Here is a 24015-nt window from a genome sequence, read left to right on the forward strand (position 1 = left end):
CCTCACGCTCGAGGCCGCCTCACGCCGCGCACCGCCTGGCGCAGCGCCGAGCTCCGATTGGCTGTGCCGCCCGTGGGGGCGGGACCGACGGACAGCCACAGCCAATCCTCGCCGCGAAAGATGTTTCCCGCGGGGCGGGGGCTGCGCGCAGGCGCGGCGGGGCGGGGCCGGCGCGGGCGTGAGGGAGGGAGCGAGCGGGGAGGGCGTGAGGAGCGAGCGGCGGGAGGGAGCGGGTGAGGCGAGGGTAGTCCCGCGGTATCCGCGGCGCCTCGCCTTCCAGCGGCTTTCTCTTCAGCGAGCGCCTTTCCTTTTCCGCGGAGCCCCCATCCCCCTCTCCGCCCCTCAGACGAAGTCCCCCGGTCCCGCCGCTATGTCTCTCGGCCAGCGCCTGGCCCGGCTGGCCGCCCACCTGCAGGACCCGCGCAAAGTGGCCGCGTTCCAGCGGCTCTGCGGGGTGGAGGGGCCCTCGGGCCGGGCCGGCGCGGAGCAGCGGGGGCCGGTGGCGAACGGCGGCCCCGCGGGCGGGCAGGAGCATCCCACCGGCAACGGGGCCGTGCCCGGCGCGGCGGGAAGCCCGCGGCGCTGGAGGAGGAGGCCGCGCCGAAACTCGCTGACGGAGGAGGAGGACGGCAGCCAGGAGTTCGCCACTCGCAGCCGCTTCCTCTACTATCTGTTCAGCCTGGGCACGGAGCTGGGCAACGAGCTCTTCTACATCCTCTTTTTCCCTTTCTGCATCTGGAATGTGGACGCCTGGCTGGGCCGGAGGCTCATCATCATCTGGGTGTGGGTGATGTACCTGGGGCAGTGCACCAAGGATGTGATCCGCTGGCCGCGCCCTGCCTCGCCGCCCGTGGTGAAGCTGGAGGTTTTCTACAACTCCGAGTACAGCATGCCCTCCACCCACGCCATGTCGGGCACCGCCATCCCCCTGGCGCTGCTGCTGCTCAGCTACGGCCGCTGGCAGGTAATGCTCGCACCTCCGTGTCCTCATCGTGCGCTTTCCAGCCCCGAGGTGTAAGCATGTGGCAGACCTGACTGCTCCTCAGGAGGGGAGGTGGCTGAATTTGGTTGGGAAAACGTCACATTCGTACCTTTTTTTCCTTGCCTCACTGTTAATTTATTTTTTTCCTGCTCAGGTAACGAGAAGTGTTCTAGTAATTCTGTCTTGTGAATGGAAGCTGTGCTGGTTTTGGGGATTAGCTCAGCACGCGTGAAAAGTTCGCAGTAACAATCTGCGTTTTGTTCCGGTGAAGGTTTTTTTCCAGCTTGTCCATTTGCGCAAAGTTTGGATAAGCATCTAATGTTTTTACACGCATTTGGTTTTACAGGGTGAGAACTTAGTGGAGAGCCAGAACTAAAGGGCTTCTTGTTGATCCTTCTTTGCTTCGAGTCACTTTGTAGCGTCACTGAGTCGTAGCTTTAGCCTTTTCTTTAACGATTTTATTTTCATTAACCACAACCTGGAAATGATCCCAGTATTTGTACTTTCAGGAGGTTCTACCATCTATCAACGTGTTCATAATTAGCAGGAACTGATAATCTGCGATATTTTCATCACCTTCATTCAGCAGAATCTCTATAAAATCTGGCTGTTGCACTAGGGGTCAATAGATAAGTTAAAATAACACTTGATCGCCTGCTTTACGCAAGCAGTGGCATGTGCTTTGGCGCTGGCCGCTGGAAGTGCGGCAGCAGCAGCAGCTCCAAAGAAAGCACATCCAGCTCTAAATCACGGCACTAAACCACGTTCAGCAGCAGCTGAGAGAAGGCTTTCCCAGGTAAATGTTTTAAGAAGTTAGGCAGCAATTAGACTCTTAAGTTGTTAGTGTTTACTAATCCTTACTGTAATACCTGGTTTAAGGTGGATATCAGTCATGTCTAGAGAAAACTAACTCTGATCCTAAGCTTCGTGCAGGGGCTTAGCTCTTGTCCTCCCAGTTACTGGTAACAATCACCAGTTGTCTGCTGTGGCTCTATCTCGGCATCTAGAACGGGTGACTGAAAGGAATGGCGTGATTGAGGGTTAGAGATTTTATTTGGCCTCTCTAACCAAAGATTGTTGATGTTTCTGCAAGGTGAATGCATGTGCCCAGAAGGAAGCTCTCAGGGATTCGGTGAAGTATTATCTACTGGAGTTATGCAGGCATAAAAATGACATACATATATATATATATAATACTAATGTAATGTTCTGTGAGTGTTTGAAATAATATTTGAAGTTTTGCCACTGGGATGTTTAATCTCAAAGTTATTTTAACTAAATGACCAAAATCTGTATGTTTGATTATTGCTTGTTAGATGTGTAGGGCTGGTGGCAGCTGGAAGCACAGACTGGATTTGCACTCTTTGCATGTGGGAAAGCTCACTGAGCAGTTCCAGTCCATCAGCTTTGCACAGACCGATGTCATGTGTGCCCGTCTCGATGGGCTCTACAGGAGCAGCAAACAGGCTGTGAAATGTGTGAAATGGTGTTTTGCCAATGAACCCGGTTCGATCTGTGCTTTGCCAGCCCCGCAGTCTGTGCAACACTGCTAATTGAGTGAACATGTTTACCATGGATGCATGGTGAGAAATCATAAACATTCAGCCTTGGTGTTCTGTGGGACTGTGCTTAAGGAATGCAGAAGGAAAGTGTTTGAGTCTTGATTTCAATTCCTTTTTCTTAGAAAACAAATATGAGTAAAAGACCTCTCTGAAACCAACTTCTGTCCTTTCAAAATACTCATGTAAAAAAATCACTTCTGCTTTTTACCTTATTTCCATAAATTAATCAGTAATTAACCAGTGGCACGTCAAGAGCCTTTTCATTAACCTTTCATCTTCTGTTCTCCCTGTTTTACTTGTGTTGAAAGGGAATAGAACCTATGTGACCTCTTTTTGTCATGGAAAATGGTGTTTATCTGGAAATGGTGTTAAAAAAGACTGACCTCAGAAATTCTTGGAAAGCTATTAAAGAGGTTTTTAGTATTATTTTTATTAAATTGTACAAATTTACTAGTAGGTGCAGGTCGCTGGATTTAAACCTGTTGGTTTAACCTCTTTCTGTATATATTTAGTATAAAGAATACTTATAAATACTTATATTTAGTATAAAGAATATATTTAGTATAAAGAATACTTATAAATACTTATATTTAGTATAAAGAATATATTTAGTATAAAGAATACTTATATATACTTATATTTAGTATAAAGAATATATTTAGTATAAAGAATATATTTAGTATAAAGAATACTTATATATACTTATATTTAGTATGAAGAATATATTTAGTGTAAAGAACACAACTATGAGGTGGGCATTTAGAATTTATTTGAATAAATCAGAGCCTGATTGTGATGTGACAATGTTGGGACTGTTGTTTCAGCAGATCACAGTGGGCAGAGGCTGAGGGTGAATTAAAGCAGGTACAGGTGTAACTCTGCAGGGACTTTTCCTCTGGCAGCTTTGGGTTTGTCACTTCGAAGTTTATACTAAACAAAGAAAGCTCCCCTTGCTCTCAAAGATGTGACACCAGTGAGGAGGGAATCTCTTTCTTGTGTGGCTGATTTCCAGTTTGCCTTCAGTGATATATGACTTCCTACTATTGTGAGGTAGTTCTTTTCTATCCAAGACAAACTATTTGAGTCTTTTTCTTGACGAAAACAGAGAACAGAGAAAATGTGTTCCTATTTTTCTAGGTGTGGCCCAGATTGTCCATTTAAAAATGTTTGGATTGCAGTAGGGTTTTTTCTTAGCCTGTTGACTTTGTGCTTTTCAATTTTTCAATGCCTTTAAGCAATTCTGTTACTATTATTTTTACATAGTATTCAAAAGCATTTTTGACTGTAAAACAAAAATACTTTCTAAAAATGCAATAGTTCTATTGAAATAAAATATTTTCAGAGATAATGTATTTTAAAGATGGCTTTGGGAAATTATCACAATTAGAGACTTTGGGCATAGGGAATATTCAGTGAAACTCTCAGATAGAAGTGAGTTACATATTAGGATAACTTCCACAGTAGCTAACTGTTCTGTCCATTGTATCCAAAGTTTTCAGTTTCTTCTTGTATTATGAGAGCTTGCCTGAAACTTTTGATTCTACTTGCATAATCCATGTTTATTTATTTATTTAATATGTTACATTTCTGCAGGGAAAACTATTTATTTCAACAACACTTCAATAACCATGAACTATATAGCTTATGTCAAAGACTCATGAGAATTTGGGAGTGTTAAAAATGTTGATTTTTTTTTTTTTTCCCCCACCCTCTGTTTGAAGTGCTGATACCCTGAAAGAGGAGGGCAAGCATTTAAAAGACAGGGAGGTTGTAGATCTTGATATGATGTAGGAAAAAGCAACCTTTATAAAATTGAGGGAAACTTGCTTTCTTTGAAGTCATGACAGTTTGAGCCAGGCTGGCTTAAATCATGTCCCAGATGGGATGAGGAGAGATAATGTGAACTGCTAATTATCCACAAAAGCTCCAAAGGCTCAGGCTGAGACTAGTGGAAAAAGTATTTTTTATATTTTGTTTGATTATGTTGAACTGCTGATTACAGATAGACACCAAGATGTATTTTATTAGAAATGGTCCTTGAGTTGGGATGGTACCTGAATGTGTCAGAACTCTGCTGCCTTTTGAGGAGAAAAAAATAAATATCAGCTAGGGGATCCAGAAAAATAAATATCAGAAAATAAAGAAAAATCAATATCAGCCAGAGGATTGCTGTAGTGTGTTCATTAAGTTCATTTAACTCCTCCCCCATTTTATGTATCTGCTCCCCCCCATTTTGTGTAAAATGGTTCTGCCCTCCTCAGTTTTCCCGCCACAGCCCTGCCAGTTCTATTGTCAATCTGTTAGGTTATATAATTCCTCCTCCCCTTTTTCCCTTATATGTATGCTTTTCCTCCTCCCTGGGCCAAGTCAATCACCCCCCCACTCCACCTAATATTCCAGAAGCTTCTCCCTTTGGGGGTTGTGGTTGGCTCTGGTCCCGGGGCCCCTCCCATACCTGGTACCTATTGGGCTCTCCACTATGTCATTTGTGTTAAGCTCATCCCCTCTTCTCCCCCTGTTGGTCTTCTGTAAACCCCTCCCGGGTCCACTCCTTCCCTTTATAACCTCTAAGCACCCTTTGTTTTTGGTCGTTTGCTGGGACATCGTGGGCTTTCCAATACACCAAGTTTAGCCCCCAGCGAGTGTCCGGCTCCTTCATTCTGGTCGTTTAGCAGCGATCCCGTCCGCAGCCAGCACAGCCCGAGGCCTTACGACGCCGAGGCGTGCTGCAGGATTGCAGCTGGGTGTCGGCCTTAACCTCAGCTAGCCGGACTCTGACCTTCTCTGCTCTAGAAGGCCAAATACACCTCGCTGCAGAGGACAGAGAAAATTTGCTTGTATTCAGGGTTCCTCCAGGATGCAGCCTGGTAGCAGCAGTGGCTGCGTGCATTGGGAAATGAGGGGTTTGCCCTCCCTCCTGAGCTCAGTGAGGAACTGCTGACTCTCACTGGGGCCACTGAGCAAACTTCAGGGGCCCAGGGCTGGGTTGATGAGTAGCAGCCTTTAACTGCATTAACAAGGCTGATTTACCTTCTGAGGCAGCTCCTGGTGCTGAATGTGACGGCCTTGCCCTCCCTGCTACCTGGCTGGCAGTGTTTGATGTGCAGAGCCTGTCATCAGTGACTGACCTGGATAAACAGCCCTGCTGAACCTGCCCTGGGTGCATCTGTTCTCCAGTGGCCTCTCTGATGCAGTTTTCATTCCCAGTTTCATTTGCTCAGTGCTCTTTTGACTCTCTGTGGTACTGGTTGTGTAAGACTCTTATGTGGTACCACGTGAAACTCCCTTCCAGAAATCTTTCATCTGCTCTGTGACTTTTAGCAGCCAAGGCTGCTGAATGTAATTAAATGAGATGGGTTTGACAGGATCTGTGGTGGGATTTCAGGGAGATCTGCATTGCTCTGTGGTTCTGACTGGCCCCTATTGAAGATTACCTCTAGAATTGTCTCCCTGCTCTTTCATTTCCAAACTCTGTGATCCCCACTGGAATGGGGAATAATTGGTTATTGGGGTGAATAAATAGCCTAGTCACAACAGTGCTACGGTGAGAATTTTGCAGAAAGGGGCACACCCTTGTTTTAAATGTCTGTCCTTGGTGAAAGGCTTGCATTTGCAGTGAGATTGATGTGGTGATAAACTGGAAACTGCACATAGAAACAATCTCTTACACACAAAGTGTGTGTGCAGAGCAAGTGCAGCCCCCTCAGAAAGTGACCCATCACCCCCCAGAGAATCCCAAATGGGCCCTTGGCTAAAATACTGAGATGTTGGCAAAGAGATGTGTGCAGGCTTGTCTGATTGGTCTTCTTGAACATGTTTCCTGAACAGTCCAACAAAAACTCTTCTGACATGGGGAGCACAGCTGAAGGGATGATCTGAAAACACAGAATTACCCACACAATGATTTGAGAGAGATAGAAATGGAAATTTGGAGGCTCAGCTCTGGCCTTGTGTGTGTGGGATGGAAGGTCTTCCATGGGCTGTGTTAATGCCTGTAGTTTGTTTGTAAAGGAAACTGAACCAAGTTGTTTTTTGCAGGTGTTAAAAGTTTAAAAAGAGCCCAGCCAGTTCTGACAAATGTCCCTGGGGAATCTCTGCCAGAGGAATACAACAGCCTGTCTCATTAGACTCTGTTGATTGTCATTAAATGTATTTTTCAGTTTTGCCTAAGCAAATCTTTAATTAATGTAAAGGGTCTTGGGGGAAAGCATGTAAAAACAAATGCTCTAAGGTTGGATACAGAGCTTTTGATGAAAAGGTATTCAAAGGAAATACTTCTCAAGCAGTTTCTCTTTCTTGGTGCACTGTACACATGTAAAAGCACTCCTTGTCCTTTAAATAGGGTGTGCTGATTAAACTGGGAGAACATTTTGCAGAAAAAATGTAGTTTTAGGTACTGGGGCATAAACAGAGCAAGCCATAAGTAATTCTTGCTAGCTGTGTTCAGAGAGGAATTATTTTTTTAATGACTGCAATGAAAAGAAATAACAATTGTTATTTCTAATTCCTATTGTTACTCCTCAATTTCTTTTCAGATTAGGTGTAGCAGAAAATTAAATGTTTTAACTTCCTTCAGGACTGGCATTGAAAAGTTTATCTTGGAATTTTAAGAAGAGGTTCTTGTAGTGACATGTAACACTGAGGTTTTTATGTCTTTAGGTATTAATGTTGGTCAGGGCAAGAAAGGAGACAATCATTGATAAATGTAGATTAACCAGTGGTATTTATTACCTGGCCCATTTGAAAGAATTTGTTTATTTTTCCTGAAATGACTGATTGGTGGTCTCTCTTTTGTAACAATCCTCTTCTCCCTTTTCTTCTGCTCTCTTCACAAAATCAATTTTATGCTTTGCTTTTTGAACTCATCTGTCAGCCAGGTCTGGAGTCATTCCCATGAACACTGATTATTGCTTTTCATGACTATTGCCAGTACAGGGCCCAGATACCTTATTAAAAGCCTGGGGCTGCAAGTGCTGCTTGGATTCTTTCTGTGAACTTTAGCCCAAAATAATTGTCTCAAACTCAAGTTGCACTTCTGAGTTATGATATGATTAAAAAAAATCATTGAATACTGTAGAACACTGAAAATATTAGAAAGTTACTTTGGAATCATTTGTGGGTGCTGGAAACTTCTCCTGTGCTTTAGAAAGGTAAAGAAGTGAGCATTTAGTATCTTCTAATAGTGTTCCCTTATGAAAGAAGGAATTTTCTGACCTAGGTCAAAGCTTTTAGGACAGATTGTTTCCTTATAAGCATTTTTAAACAATGGTTGTGTTATTAAGACTCTTGGCAGAAAGATCAAGGAGCAGGAGGAGGATGGGGAGGGTTTTGTGTGTGGTCCAGTCAGATTTGCAAGCCTGTTGTGGAGGATGTAGTGGAATTTTCTATAGGATGGGAGTTTTCTTTTAAAAACATAGGACATAAAGTTCTCAAAGATTTACTGAGAGTATTTTCACTGCTGTTTTACAAATATGAATTTAATTCAGTTTCTCTGATCAAAACAAGGTTCTGGATATGGGAACAAAATTGGAGTCTGAAACATTATGACTAATTTATTCAGTCAGCTTTATCCCTAGTTTTACCTTAATAGATGAAGTTAAGAAATCAATAAACTTCTTAAATTTTTTTTAATAACATGCTTACTAGTTTGAGTTTTTTTAATTTATAAAAAAGAAAGAATGCATTAAAAAAAATTAACACTCAGAATTGTTGAGATGGCATGTTGGCTGTGGGGAGGCATAAGGGGATTTTGAGGGTATACATGAGATGGTCCTAAAAGAGGGCATGGAGACAGGGTTTGACATGTTAGTGTCCAAAATGGGCTCCTCCTGAGCATCTGACTGAAAGTGATACCAGGATTGATCAAGGTCGATGATACATCAATTCTTTTATCAAAAAGAGCAAGCTGAGAGAATGAGACCTGGTTTCTGTGTCTGCCTCTCCCAGCTGTGATCTCTGACAAGCTTCCATCCACACCCTCATCTGGAAGCACATGTGATGCCAGTCTGCCTCCTGATGCCCAAGTGAGCAAAACCAGCAGTGAATCAGGGAAGGGGGAAGAAGCAAACTTGTGATCTTTTGTCCTTTGTGCCTCTGTAGGTCTGATCTGGCATGCCAGGAACATGGGACTAAAACTGCTGCAATTCAGCTGTCTTGCTTAATATCTCTTATTAAAATAGAAACCCAAGTCAACACAATAAAAAGTGCTTATGACTTTCTTCCCTGAACACTTGATATAAGTTTTTATTCAGATTTTCACATTAGTCTGTTATAAAATATAAAAGACTGTAAAATATATAAGACTGTAATATAAAAGACTAGTAAAAGCTGTTTTTTGGAAACTTGCCATTTTATCTTGTGACTGTGTCTTTTATAGAATAGTGGCAAAAGAGGAAGCTGTATCCTGTCTTGTACATTTTGCAATAGTGGGGAAAGCATTTCTGACTGTGCTGTAATATGTAAATTAGCATAGCTTTATCCAAAACCTGAGCAAGTTAAGAAACTATGTTTTTCCACATGATATGTGCTTATTAAAGCAAAGTATTTTATTTCTTCCTGGTAAACAGTCCTTATTAATTAAAAAAATGTGAGAAGGCAAAAATAATTGGAAGTAATTGTTATGATTTTTGTTTAACAAATGTGGCTTGTAGGAGGAAATTTATGTGGGTTTGGAAAGAACAAAAAAGAAGAGATTTTTGAAATCCATTCTCACAAAACACTATTATTACAAGGCTTGCTGGTACCTCAGCCTTGCAGGCAATAATTTGGAAGTAAGTTTATGGCATCAGCTTTTTTTTCCAAGGATGCAGGTGATGTCCCTGTTGTTGGTGTGACTCACATGCTGCTGAGCTCAGAGGTGTGTGGGAGTGCTGATGTTCTCCTTTGGTCACCTTGTGCACTTAGCCCTGTGTGTGAGGACCAAACACAGCTTGTCTCAGCACCCCAGGGCAGATTTCAGCAGGTGCTGCCAGTTTGGTGTTCTGGGAATTCTCAAACCCAGTGGCTGCTTTGAAAGGTAGGAGTTCAAACAACCAGGGTGTTGTGCTTCGTTTGTGATCAGAAGGATGGGAGCCAGCTCCTGTGGGCCTCTTGTGACAGGAGAGGGGTGATGGTTCTAAACTGAACGAGGGTTCATTTAGATCAGATGTGAAATAAACAGGGCCAGGAGACTTCTTCTCCTTTTTAATGCCTTTATTAAAAGTGATCAGCTCAGGATTGGGCGGCCCGATGGGTCTGCAGCATCCGTCGTCTCTCAGGGCGCCTCAGAGGAGGAGGACAAGCACAGCTCTGTCCACCAGGGGCAGAGCTGGGGAACCACGTCCTCGTGGGAGCCTTTAGGCCGTGGTGTTCCCGTCGGATGTTGATTTTGCTGGCTGTCTTAGCAGGCCCTCATCTCTGGGGACGATTCCTATGTCAGGGCGAGAGGGGCTCCGAAGGTGTTCAGCATCTCTGCAGGCCCAGCACTCGGCTCCTCACGTCCAGACATCACTCCAGTCTCTCAACTCTCATTTGGCTCGTTGTTTTTGGGGTTTTCTCAGTACATTCGGAGCGGGGAACCCACACAGCATGCAGGTCCTGGAGTCACTTTGCATAACCCCCCACCTCCAGGTCTCTTCTCCTCGCTGTTCGGGAAGGTCTCCACCCGTTACTGTCTCCATTACCTCGCCCCAGCCAGGGCTTTTACTGATACAAAAACAACCACTGACGACAACGACCCGTAATTACCATAACAAAGGCAGCAGCCCAGCAGTAGTGGTAACTTTTTTCTCACAGAAAAAAATCAACTGAATTTTTGTTCATAACAAGATGCAGGGAAGAAGTTTTGTACTTCTGCAGGTGAAACACTGGCACAGGTTGCCCAGAGGGGAGGTGGGTGCTCCATTCCTGGAAACATTCAGGGCCTGCTTGGGTGGGGCTCCGAGCAGCCTCTTCTAGCTGAGGGTGTTCAAGCTATTTTATAATGTTTTGCTACAGAGAAACTAAACTAGCCCGTGTTCTCAGGGTATTTATTCAGAATTAGAGCTATGACAGAGCCAAATAATCTTTCCAAAACATTCTTCAGAGCTGGAGTTTCTGTTTCTTTCTTACTCAAACACTCCTCCCCTGTGAGTTCCCTGACAGCAAGCATCTCTTCTTTCATTTTCAGAATTATTGTAGTCTGCCTGCTGTTTACAGTCACCTGCGGAGGACTCTTAAAACCAGACTTCTCACCTAACTATTTCCTTCATACTCCTTGTTCTCAGGATTTTGCTGTTTAGCTGCTCTGACCCCTTCCCTGCCCCAGTCCCAGCCTCTCACCCACAGTGTCATGAGCAGCTGCTGAGCCTGGCGCTTCTTTCATCTTCTTGCTAAAGCTCCTGCCTCTCTCTCTGTCGGGTCCTGCAGAAACAGGACAAGTCTTTATTAAAGAAAAGCCTTACACCTGACTGGGCTCTGAAAGCACAAAAATGTGTGTCAGGAGACAAGGATGGACACAGGTATCAAGTGATGGCACAACAGTTTGAAACTCGAGGCTGCTCTTGCTGGGGCACAGCTGTCCCTGCACAGGCAGCACTCCTGTGGGGGTGCAGGGAGGGTGTGTGGCTGTGCAGGCAGCATTCCTGCTGCCCTGGGACCACAGCACAGAGGGACAGAGGGATGTGGCTGCACTTGGGAGGCACCAAAGGAGCTGCTTTTGTGGCTGCTGCAGCAATGCTGGTGTCTGATAACTCTGCAGTTGTGTGTGACACGGTTACTGGTGCATTGCCCGGGATTAGCACAGTTCTGAAAGGCAGGAAACTGAGTTTGTTCCTTCATCACTGCAGTCAGAAATGAGTCACAAATACACAGTTCTGTTTAGATCCACTTTGTAGATGAACGTGATAGAAGCAAAGACAAATGTTGCTACAGGAAATAGAGTTTAGTCTAGATGGAGCACAACTATGAGCTGTTTAGTATTTGTTATGTTTGTGTTTAGTATTTATTTTAATGTGAAATCTGCTTCTTATGTGAAACATAAGCTTCCTGATTTTCTCTTAGTTTAAGAATGTTGTTTTAGTTTTGTTATGCCAACATGGTCCTGGAGTTGAGAATTCAGTGAAAGTTGGATAAATGCAGAAGAGTGATAATCCTATCTCAAACCTTTTACAGAAAAACTGATTTTGGAACTTTACAATCTGTTAAATGGCCTTCACAGAGGACACAGAACTTCCTCCAGTAATTTTAAAGATATTTTCTTGAATTTGTTGGATATTCCCTTCAGGTTACCTATGAAGAGGGCAAGGGCAAGAAAACTGCCTGTAGATTTTGTTCCTAGGGTTGAGTACATCAAGGCTGCCTGTTTATATTGAACATGTTTATTGTAGGAAGAGAAGCAATTTTGGAAACTTGCCATTTTATCTTGTGACTCTGTCTTTTATAGAATAGTGGCAAAAGAGGAAGCTGTATCCTGTCTTGTACATTTTGCAATAGTGGGGAAAGCATTTCTGACTGTGCTGTAATATGTAAATTAGCATAGCTTTATCCAAAACCCGAGCAAGTTAAGGAACTATGTTTTCCACATGATATGTGCTTATTAAAGCAAAGTATTTTATTTCTTCCTGGTAAACAGTCCTGATTAATTAAAAAATGTGAGAAGGCAGAAAATAATTGGAAGTAATTATTGTTATTTTTGTTTAACAAATGTGGCTTGTAGGAGGAAATTTATGTGGGTTTGGAAAGAACAAAAAAGATTACTGTTTTAGGAGTTTCATGCTGATGCCCAGAAGATTGAGTCAACAACTGCAGAAGCCCTAAAAGAAAGAATTGAGGAAGGAATTGAATTTCTTTGTAATTTTGTTATGAGTTCCTTCTTTTCAGGAAAAAAAGTGAAGCCTCAATTCTGCCTGGGTAATTGCTGACAGTACAAATATGTGATGGAGCTGCTTCACCCAGTGTAAAACTGTTGCAGTTTAACACACTTGTGGTCAGTTTGGGGTATCAGAGCATGGCAGGACAACTGCTACAGAGATTGAGATGTTTCTTACTGCTTTGAAAAAGTGATCAAAGCACTGAAATTCATATATCCTGAATGCAAAGAACATGGGGAAGATGGAAAGTTTGACTTAACAATTTCTTTATGAGAAGGTGCTCTGCTAGGCCTGTGGAGACGAGGGCAAGAAAATGGGTAAACATCAGTGGCATTAATTGGAATTAATTATAGAATATTCATAGTGATTTTTTAAAATTTTTTGTTTTCAAATTCTAATATGGTTTCTGCATTTCTCTTCCCTACCAGTATCCCCTTGTGTTTGGACTGATCCTGGCATTCTGCTGGTGTTCCTTGGTTTGCTGTAGTCGAATTTATATGGGAATGCATTCAATTTTGGTAAGAAAATAATCTAATCTACTACTGAACTTCTGGTTTAATCCTGTTCTGATTTAATAAACTTCCATCACATTGAAGGTTTTACAGTGCAGTAATTATATACAGATGTATTTTTGTAATGTTCTACCATACAGAAACAGAAGACTTACATTTCTTCAGCATAGAAATTGATAAAACAGCTAAAAGTGGCTCTGACCCTACTTATACTTGTCTTTTATAAACTCAGTCCATGGTTGAAACTTAACAGGTGTTGAATGTCATTTTTTAGTGCAGAAATTGAAGACTGCTCTAAAAAGTAGAGTAAATTTTCCTCTACAGAGTAGAAATCATTCTGCAGGATGAGAAAGTGGCTGTTAAGGTTCACTCCACGTCAGCTGCTCAAAGCATGTGCAGTTTGGAGTGCCACTCTACATGCTAGAGTTTCATTTACCAGAGTTTCTAAATCCAGGTAACAAAGTTGTCATCTTGGAAAACAAACTCATTTATTAAACAGATTAAAACTCCCCAAACTGAAACACAAGTGTATGCAATGTAGAAATGAGAAAACAAGAGCACTACAAGTGGTAATCACAATGCAGGACTGCTTATGAGGGTGGCTAAAGATGTTTTTGAGGATCATGTGCTAGAAGAAAAGCTAACAGACAGAAAAGGGTAAGTCTGGTAGGGAGTAGAAAAGCTGGTAGATGAACACAGTGGAAAAGGAGCATGGGAAAATAAGGCAGCTCAGAAAAACAAAATGACATTTTTGCATCAGTAGTTAGGAGTTTCCAATCTAAAACCACTCTGTCAATATGATGTGATGCACTGATAGTTCAGCTGACACAAAATGTCACAGAACAAAGTCGTGCCACAAATAGTGAGCAAGCAGGCAGAGCTGTTTTGCAGTTTCACATCTGAATCCTCTGCAGAGTTTGAGGGAATGGAGTTCACCATGTGGTGCCTGCAATGTACATCAACCACAGTGCCTGAGTTTGGGGGGAGTAGGTGGCAAATAGAGCAGAAAGGTTTTTTTTGTTGCTTCTGAAATGAGCAAGTCTGATGTTTATATCAGTCAGTTTTAGTAGAGCTTTTATCAAGCTTTCAATTAGTGGAAGCAAATAAAAATGATTCATTGAAGCTGGAGCAATACAAACCCTGCTGATTGAAGTCCCACCTCCTGGCTCATGTGGAGGAGCTGATAAGCATGAAAGTGAAGGCAGGCCACTTTGTAGTGCTTGGATTGCACAAATTCTTCCTTAACAATCAAAGGTGACAAAAGTGCAGTGAGTTCCATGCAACTGAGTGATCAGTTAACTGAAATTTAATGCTGAAGTAAAAAATCATTGGATAACCTATTCATTAAGAAAAGACCTTTAAAAACTGAAATTCAGTTAGGAAGCCACAGAAGTTATCTCTTCCTCTCCTTTAATATTTGGAAACAGTTCCCATTCTTCCAGCATTGTTAATTCTGAAGCTGCAGTGAAGGTTGAAGCTGCTCTAGTGCCTGGTGCAGTGGTCCCTGAGTGCTCACCAGCTGCTGCTGCTGCTGCCAGTGTTGGGAGTGTTGGCACCCAGGCCCTCAGAGCCTCTGCTGAGCTGTTTCAGCAAAGCTAAGTTGGCAGAACACATTTAGCTGAGCTGGATTTGTGCTGACTGTAGGTTGGAATGCCCTGGCCCTGGACAGGGATCAGTATTGCCAGCAGAAAAATCATAGAAGAATCACAGAATAGTTCTGGGTTCAAGAGACCTTTAAAGATTATCTAGTCCTAGCCCCCTGCAATAAGTAGGGACATCTTCAACCAGAACAGGCTGCTCAGAGCCTTGTCCAACCTGACCTGTATGTTTCCAGAGACAGGGCATGCACCACCTCTCTGAACAACCTGTACCAGTGCCATGTCATGCTCGTTGGGAAAAAAACCATCTTCCTTATATCCAGTCTGAATCTCCCCTTTTTAGTTTGAAACCATCACCCCTTGCCCTGTTGCAACAGGCCTTTCTAGTAAGTCCAGACCTGCAACTTCAGTGAAGGATCCTTGATTATAACTTCATTCATGATCTGGTCAGGATGCAGGTGATTTGTGATCAAATGTAATTCCTTACCTATGTTTAACATAAGAAAGAGTTTATCCTTTAAAGGTAAAAGATGGGAATCCACAAGTTGCTTTTAACACTTGTCCTGGTTTAGGGCAAATTTGTTAAAGAATCTGCAAAGGAGGGCCCCTTCCCCCAACCAGTTCGGGAAAAAATTCCTTGGAGAGAGGTGGAAAGAACCTGTTTATTTCAGGCACAGCACCCCCCAGCACACAAAATGAACAATACCAGCTGACACCGCTCTGACAAAGATGACAAAATCAGAAAGTCTCATTCGGGGGTGGTTGCTCTGTTCTCAGTCCCTCCAGCGCTGGGCCAGCTGCTGCAGCCAAACCTTCGGTGTTCCCGGGTCCCAGTCCGGAGCAGGTTTGAGATGGTCACAGGAACAGGAGAGGTGAAACAGTCCAGGAAGGGATGTGGACTGTTTAGCTAGAACTAGCTAACAAGCAGGGGCCAAAGCAGAGCAGAAGCGAGAGCAGAAAAGAGAGCAAGCAAAGCAGCAAGCAAGAAGTGAAAAACAGCCCTATGTACTGATAAGAGAAACCCAAACAAAACTTCCACTCTTCAAAGTCGGTCTTAAAGGCACAGAACAGATGAATGGGGATACAAACGTCACCCCAGGACAACACTACAGCAGCTAGGCTGGAATTCTTGTTAATGTAACTTGAGGGCTTTTTTTAAAATAGTCATAACACTGAAACGTATCTTTCTCTTCAACAGGACGTTATTGCTGGATTTCTGTATGCTATTCTTATCTTGGTTATCTTCCATCCACTTGTGGACCTGATTGACAACTTCAACTTAACTTACAAATATGCACCTTTAATTATCATCAGTATCCACCTGGCCCTGGGCATCTTCTCTTTCACCCTGGACACGTGGAGCACGTCACGGGGGGACACAGCTCAGATCCTGGGCTGCGGTGCCGGCGTGGCCTGCGGCTCCCACGTCAGCCACATGCTGGGCCTGCAGCTGGACCCTCCTGCCCACAGCCTGCCCCTGTCCCTGTCCTCCCTCACGGTGGCAGTGTTTGGGAAGGCCCTCCTGCGCCTGCTGCTCGGGGTCATGGTTCTGCTGCTGACCAAGGTGGCCATGAAGAGAGCCACGATCCCCCTGGCGTGTCGCATGTTCCGCATCCCGCGGGGCGACGTGCGCAGGGCGCGGCAGCGCATGGAGGTGGAGCTGCCCTATCGCTACATCACCTATGGAATGGTGGGCTTCTCCCTCATGGTCATTGTCCCCGGCCTCTTCCATTTCATCGGGCTTTCCTGATGCAGCCTGATCACTTGGGGAGGGAGAACTGAGCTAGTTGCTTTTTGAAGAGGTGCACTAGTTTGCTAAGGGAAGGCCGGCCAGCTGGGCTTTAGCGGAGCCTTCCTGTTAACAGCAATACAAAGCAAGCAAAGCATTTAAAGGGCTTTGCACATCTCTGGGGATGGTTTAGGGCCAGCAGTCAAGCATCAGTCCAGGAGAAGTGCTGACCTCTGTAAATGCTGTATTTTGGACTTATTGCTGTAACCAAGTCTGCGTGTGTGTGATGCAGTGAATGTATCTGGGATGGCTGCCAGGCTGTACCTGTGTACACTGACACTTCAGCAGGTGTGTCTGACAGCTGATCAGAAGGCTCCATTCATGATCTGTTTGCCATTTCACGGTAATTAATTCAAGTTGTTGGACCATAAACTGTTACATTTGCTTTCTTCTGTTCTTTCCTGAAGTCCTGCTTCAAGGTATTTCAATTAATAGGTATTTTTAATGGACCAAACTTGTAATGAGGTTGAATTTTTCTAAATAAACGAGCAAAAGCCTTTTTCTTTAGTCCCCATTGCAGAAAAAAATGTCTGGATTAGCATTGGTAGATATCACTAGAGTATATATAATTCAGGTACTGTATTTTATGGTTTAATAACTGTGCCTTTCTGTTGCTAAATTAAGAAATGCCATATATACTGTGATATAAAAATGCCTAATTTTATGGAAAATCCTACGTAATTAGGCAGATATTAAAAAATGTTAATTGTCCATGTTGCTGTCATGGTCCAAGTTAACCAGAATGTCCAGTTTTTACTGATCAAAATTGCATAAATGAAATGACCCAGGAATTGTGTCCTTGAGCTCAAGGTATTGTAAATGAACAATAGTCCCTTTTGTAAGTATTTTTAATGTGCACTGTAAGTTACTGCAAGAGGATATATTTTTCTGGAGATTGTTTATACAGTGGATGGATATTCAAAATTAATTATTTAAACATATAAACAATAAAAGTACCCCATTCTGCAAAGAAATGGGCTTCACTTATTATTCCAAACTAATCTAGAAGGACCACTGCTGTTAGGTATTTGGTTAGAAAATATTATTCTAGAAAAATCTGTATTTTTATGCATTAACAGACTATATTTAAAGGTGATGATCACTTTTACTAAATTTAGATAGTTATAAGACAATGTAACAATTAAAGTAAACTTGTAATCATTCTGATTGACAGATTGTGAGGAGTCAGGACAGTATGGTCAATGCATGAATGGTTTCTGATGTCTAAATTTGGCAGGATTTTATTATGTGCTTTTAAACTTTCATGATCCTTTTCCCTTCCAGTGTAATTTCATGTGCCTTTTTTCTGTTTCATTTTGTCTTGTTCATGTGTTGCCTGATCTGGTCTTTCCATGTCAGGAACACTGCAGGAAAGTGTCTGAGCAGACACAAATGACTGAATTTTGTATTGCACTTGTTCTGCAGGAAAAGCATCATTTGGTTGGCAAATATGGTGATTAGATAGAATACAAAGCCTACATTTTTTGTAAGCAGTATTTGGTTTTAGAAGGATTTTTGTGTTGGAGATCTCTCCAAGCTGTTAATATGGAGATTGACAAAATTAACTTCACTTTCTTTGAAGCAGATGAGGTTTATGGTACGCTGGCACTGGATGATGTGAAAAACTTCACTTTTCTGGTGCATCCTGAATGCACTGCTATGAATGTATTCAAACTGAGGTATCCAAAACTGAGAGTGTTCAACAACTTCCACAGCTGAAAAGACCTCACCCAGTAGAAAATGGTTAGCTTGTTTCAGTGTGTATTTCTGGATTTGATTTTTGTGTCTGTTCCTCTTTTGCAGTTCAATGCAGAATGTGCAGTGAAAGGTAAATTGGTTTCTGGGGTTTTGAGAGTGGGATTTCCACTGATCTGGCTTCACACACCAAGATAGCCATTAAATAAACAGCTGGGGGAACGTACACAAAATGCCTTATGCTTAAAGCCCTAAGCAAGTGGAGTAGTTTCAATTATATTTAATTAGTCTGAGGACTGTTAAAAATAATAGGATAACTTTCTCTGAAGTTTAGAGCATATTCTCCTTAAATATCCTAGCTTTACAGTTTTAGCAAAAAATGTTTAAATTCTAGCACAGAAAAGGTAAGTGAGTAAAACTAATTTTTTAAGGTACATATTGGACTTGTAGAAACTTGGAGTTTACATCATAAAGAGCATAATTAAAGCTGTATTTTCTAGCTTGCTCTCCTGTAGTATTGATGGAACATGAGATGTACTGTGGAGGATCTGGAAGGGGTGGAAAGATCACACAGAGCTTTCAACAGGCTAAGGAAAATTGCACTGTAGCTTATTCTACTGTCATAAATTTATTTTTTATATTTTTGTACAGTACATTGAGTAAGTTCAAAACATCATGTTCCATGTTCCACTCCCCAGGAAATGTCCATCAGAATGTCTGTACAGCACCTTCAGCAGCTGCTTCACTGATGTTTACATGAGAAAAAGTTCTGTTCTGTTTTCATGTTTTATAAAGGGTCAGGCTTGAGAGGGCAGTTAGCACGGAATGTCATGCAATATGAATACCTTTAGAGGATAAAGAATTACAGACATGCAAATGCTCAAAAATCCAAGTAAAGTGTTTGTATTGTTGTATAATTTTGTTTACTGATAAGCTAAAATTCCTTGGAATTGGGCATAACAAAGCAGCAGGTAAAACTGGAGCACTTTGTTTGCCCTGATCTATTCTTAGAGTTAAAAATGAGAAATATTTCTAGTGTGAGCACCAGCTGGTACCAAATTCTTTATAAATAAAGTTAACATAGCTTTAAGAGGTAGTCAAATGTCTTTCCAGCAGGAAAAATGCTTGAAAACCTTTATGGCATGGTGCAAAAACATCCTGCTAGTGAACTCCCTGGGTCCCTGAGAGAGATAGACTTCATAGAACCAGGTATGAATGCACATTTATTACAAAAAGCTGCAGGCTAAATTTGTCTTTTTAATTATTGTGTGAAATAAACCTTTAAAGCAACAGGCAGGTAGAGAGCAGTTTGACACAAAATTCTGTTTTCCAAGAGGCTGAAGAGATGCAAATTAGTCTGAGACTGCCTTAAACATAGGAGCAGGAATTTCTCTGGCCTGGCCCACACTCAGAACTGACATGTGCATCTTGGGTGAGTTTTAGAATATGTTATTTTAGAAGAAATATTTCATTTTTATAAAAAAGCATTGCTTTTGCTTTCTCCTGTGTGACCACCTGTGAAGCTGTTGGGTCTCTGAGCAGGAGGTGAGGAGTGACTTGCAGGTAAATTGGCAAACCAAAGGGACTTGGGTTTTGTTTATTTATTTGGAATCTTTTAAGGTTATGTACAGCATTTCTCCTGGAAAGAAAAACCAAACAGAAAGATGCATTTCTTTTAAAAATGGCATCTCCAAATGTGATATGTGGCTTTTGTGTTGTTTATTTTTTTTTCTTACCAGAACAGTGTTAAATTGTCTGGATATTAGAAGCTAATATGTTGTCCTTTGTTTTTTTGTTTTTTTTTTTTTAATTACTGCTCTCAGTATTTTTTACTCCATTTTTTTTGCTTATTTCTGAGAGAGTGTCCAGAACTTCTGTAAGCAATTGCTACTTATGTGAAGATTGTAATTTTGAACTTGTAAATAATTAAGGGTTGTTAGCTGCAAAAATCTATAAAAACAAATCCTTGCATGCTGTAAGTAAATACATCTGTTGTGCTAAAAGTTGTTTCTGTTTCAGTATTTGCTTTCTCAATAAAAAAATTCAGTTTTCACAGACATGACAGAAGATATTTAATACTTCAATGGTGTGAAAGGGCATTGCTGTCAAACTTTACTGGGAGTTCTGCACTTGGTTGCTTCCACAGGACACAGAATGAAGCCTGAAGGGCAAGTGCTGACCTGTGAGCAGGCTCAGTGAGTGTGAAGTGACTCAGCTGTAAATGTGACAGCCTTGCTTTTGGGTGATTCTCCTTGTTAAAATCACACTTTGCCCTGTTTTTATGAGATTCCTGAAGGGCTCAGCTTGGAAGTCCATTCTCTGTAGGTGGGAATGGCTGCACATTTCTAACACTCCCCCTCTGTACCGTAATTCTGTGAATGAAGAGACCCCAGAATAAAGTCAGTAGATAAAATGAGAGAATTGATTTCTTGGGGTGTTGTGACTCAACTTACTGTAATTGGTTCTTGAGTGGTTCTTTGGTCTGAAGTAGAAGTTTGTTGGTTATATAATTTATTTCTGTATTCTGCAAACGACTTTGAGGAAACTTAACTTTTTTGTGGGAGGAAGTTGAATGACTTCTTGCCAGACTTCATTCTGCAGGAAAGCTTAAATGGCCTTTTGTTTCAGGAAAAAAAAAAATATAAGCCTGTTTTAAAATTTACAGCAAATGATATATTTATCAAATTGATAGATGAACTGGGTCACTAACATCCTTGTTCTTGCAATACTGAACAAAGGCAATGAAAGCTGAATTTGGAAACAAAATGTCATATTGTGTGGCAGAGAGGACAAAGCACTTTAGGTGTTCTCTAAAAGGCAAGTATCACATGCTGGTTTTGAAGCAAATTTAGCCATGCTTTAGAAAAATTTCTTTGCACTCCATTCTGTACCAGAAATTATTTGCATGTTGGTAAGAAGTAAGAAAAGAAAGGAAAGCAGGGTCTGCTTGCAGTGTATGATCAGTAACTGTTCCTGTAGGATCAGAGGAGAAGAGACGGTTCATGGGATAACAGTACCTTAAAGATACTGACTAGTAAATGTAAATAATTCCCATCAGGTTGGAGAATTTTATTACTCACTGAACTTTGACTAAATTAGTCACTAAGTTTTCCCACAAGTTTATTTTTGCTAGAAAGTGTAATGAAAGATAAGAGTGATATTACTGAAATGGAAATTAGCTCTTAAGACAATTCTAGATGACTGAAGTATGAAAACTGAAAAAGATCAGTTCAGGAGCAAGTAATGGGAACAGTAAGAGTAGAGTCTGAGGGGGATTTTGTATTAAACTTAATGCACTTAAAAATTATGCCAAAATTTGGCCTACACTTGATTTGTATGAAATCTGTAGTACAATATAGGTACATATACATACAAACATTAAAAATATTGTGTATTGGAGCTTAATTTTTTTTTTATGTATAGATTTTTTCTCTGTTTACTGCATTCCCTGATAAAAGGAAGTTGATAAAATACACGCCAGCATTGTCTGTATAAGGTAAGGATGTATGTTGGTGGCCTTTTGGGAAATAATGCAGTTGTAGCCCAGTCTCTCAACCTCTTGGAGAACTTGATTTTAAAAAATCCCCAAACAATTGAGATGCAAGCCCTAGGTTGAGGATCATGTGTTTGCTGTATAATAGTGTACAACAGATGTTTTAAAAATTAATACATCAGCACTTTTACTCTTGTTAATGATTTTGTACTCATTGTACACTTCCTGAGTTGTCAATTTAGCTTATATTGACTGGTAACTGAAGTGTCTAACTTCACCTGCAGTGTGTGGGTAATAAACTCCTGTTGGATTCAGTTGTGTTACTGTCTTTATTCCTTCCAGTGCTCAGGGACAAGATTTGAGCTTGTGGATGGGTTCAAACCTCAAAACAAACCCCAAAGTTTGTTTCTGAAAGTTCTTTTCCCCTTATATTTGTTAAGGCTGATTTGATGCAGTAGCTTAGCAAACATAAGCAGAAAATGCATTCTGCTTCCGTTTCAGCTGAAAAATTACCTTGGAATATTTAACCCAGCATGGTTTTTCATCTCTCCTGGCATGCCAGTGGCCACATGTGGGTGGGAATTCCTGCTGCAGAGAGTTCAGTGCTGGTGGCTAATCAAATCTGCAACTGCCCTGGGAAGATTGCCAAAATAATACCTGTAATGAAGAATTCCTTTGCAATTGCTTACCTCATGCTGTTAGGCAAAGGGATGTAATCATGTTTGCCTCGTAAGGAATGATTAAATTATAGAACATGATGACCCAGATTTCTACTAACTTGCAAAGATTTTTGAACTGGAAATTCAGGGATGCTGTTTCCCATGCTTCACTGTGTGCAGCAGGTACTTTATCAATTTGGTTTTGGTGATTTAGTGTTTGCAGCATTATTCATGCTGTAAAGGCTCCTGATTGCTTAGTGGTTATTGCTGTGGACTGCAGTACATCAGCTGCAGATGCTGAAACTCTAAATTAAATAAAGCTTTTACTCAAATTGACACTTCCAGCTTTAAGAGTGAGAATATTTTATCTGACATTATGTTTATGGGACATAATGCTTTCTCTGATCACTTTTAATAAGATTTGAAGGTGGAAAAGTTGCTAATCTCTTTAAGACAGTGGTAAAAGCACAGAGTCAACAGCTCTGGCACTCAGAGTGATTTCCCAGAGCTGGTAATTAGCACTGCACTGTGCTTGCCTTGCAGCAGCAGCTCAGATCTTTCCTGATGCACTGGCTGTGTGTCAGTGCTGCTATTGTGTCTAGACTTCAGGCTGACTGACCTCACTAATGTACAGCTGAGAGAAAAATAATAAATGCTTCAGGCCAGGTTGGCTCTTTACACTTAGTGGCCTGTTTGGGCACCTTCTTTAAACCTCTGGTTGCTGGGTTTTTTCTTGTCAATGTAAAAAAATGATTATTTTACAATTTATATATATATATAGTTATGCAGTCACCCTGTTCTAGGATCAAGAGTTCTGGAATACACATCTGATACAGTGGCCTTGTGCTGAGCTTGGATTTTGGGGACCAGCCTTCTGTAAGGGATCTCTGTGTCAGTCTGTCTCAGTTGGGGTAAAGAGATCAGCTGCTGAAGCAAAAATAAAGATGGTACCCTCCCAACAACAACCTGTCCAGCCTGTGCAATCTGACAAATCTTCCTTCTCAAGGAATTGCCCCTCCCCAAGGGCAGTAAGCAGCAGATCTGAGCTGCTTCACAATGCATGCCTTTTGCATTCAGGAGTCTCACACGTGGGAGGGTTGGCTGAGGTCCTTGGGAAAAGCCAGCAGGAAGGCAAGGGCTCAAGCTTGGCTCCACTGTTTTGCCTCTGTACAAGCACAGAAAGAACTGAGCATGCATTGGGTGAACTGTGAACTTTGGGTGTTCCCTCTGCTACCCCTCAGGTGGGAGGAAGGCTCCTGCTTTGGTGCCCAGCTTCATCTTTTGGCTTCAGGGAGCAATCTGGAATTCTTGCCACTAACTAACTGCCAATAAATCAATCAAATTTCAATCTGTACACCCCTAGCAGGCCTGTTCAGGTATTGAGGATGACTAGGAAAACAGAAATACGTGTCTGCAGTCTGTTTTTCTATCTGAATGTGCCCAGAACATCCACTCACCTTCTTAGGGACAGCTACAGCAAACAGGGAGGCTGAGGAAGAGCCCTCAGTGCTTGGCCCAGGTTTTTGCTTTCAACAGGATCCAATATAAAATCCTAACCTGGCACCCTGTGCAGGTATGAGAAGCTGTGAGCACTGTTACCAACAGCAGCATTATTAAAATATTAAAAAATTGCTGTAGCAAAGAGATGAAAGACACATCTCTGTTACTGCAGGGTGAAGGAAGTTAGCTCAGGTTATGTGAAGTCAGGCACTGCTAACTCTGAGCTGACCTCTAAAAATGGTGTCCTTACCCAACAACTTGACTTTGCAATCAAAACTTCCTTTTATTGTACTATGTAATTAGAGTATATAATTTAATCAGCCCTTGATTTTGGTTTATTAAATGCTTATTCAGCACTAAGTGGCAATTAAGCATTGAAGTGCCTTCAGTGAATCCCA

At 41.8% G+C, this 24015-nt stretch overlaps 1 protein-coding gene across 1 annotated transcript; it reads left to right on the forward strand.

Annotated features, from left to right (window-relative positions):
- Positions 1 to 226: 226 nt before the first annotated feature.
- Positions 227 to 21763, forward strand: SGPP1 (sphingosine-1-phosphate phosphatase 1). The gene is made up of 3 exons (XM_054286824.1): positions 227 to 964; positions 12800 to 12889; positions 15680 to 21763. Exons 1-3 carry the CDS (start codon positions 371 to 373, stop codon positions 16229 to 16231), a joined length of 1236 nt encoding a protein of 411 aa, XP_054142799.1. The 5' UTR covers positions 227 to 370; the 3' UTR covers positions 16232 to 21763.
- Positions 21764 to 24015: the final 2252 nt, after the last annotated feature.

Source organism: Melozone crissalis, unplaced genomic scaffold, assembly GCF_028551555.1.
Source record: "Melozone crissalis strain CALT ecotype California unplaced genomic scaffold, PUWL_Pcris_2 ptg000056l_1, whole genome shotgun sequence".
NCBI lineage: Eukaryota > Metazoa > Chordata > Aves > Passeriformes > Passerellidae > Melozone > Melozone crissalis.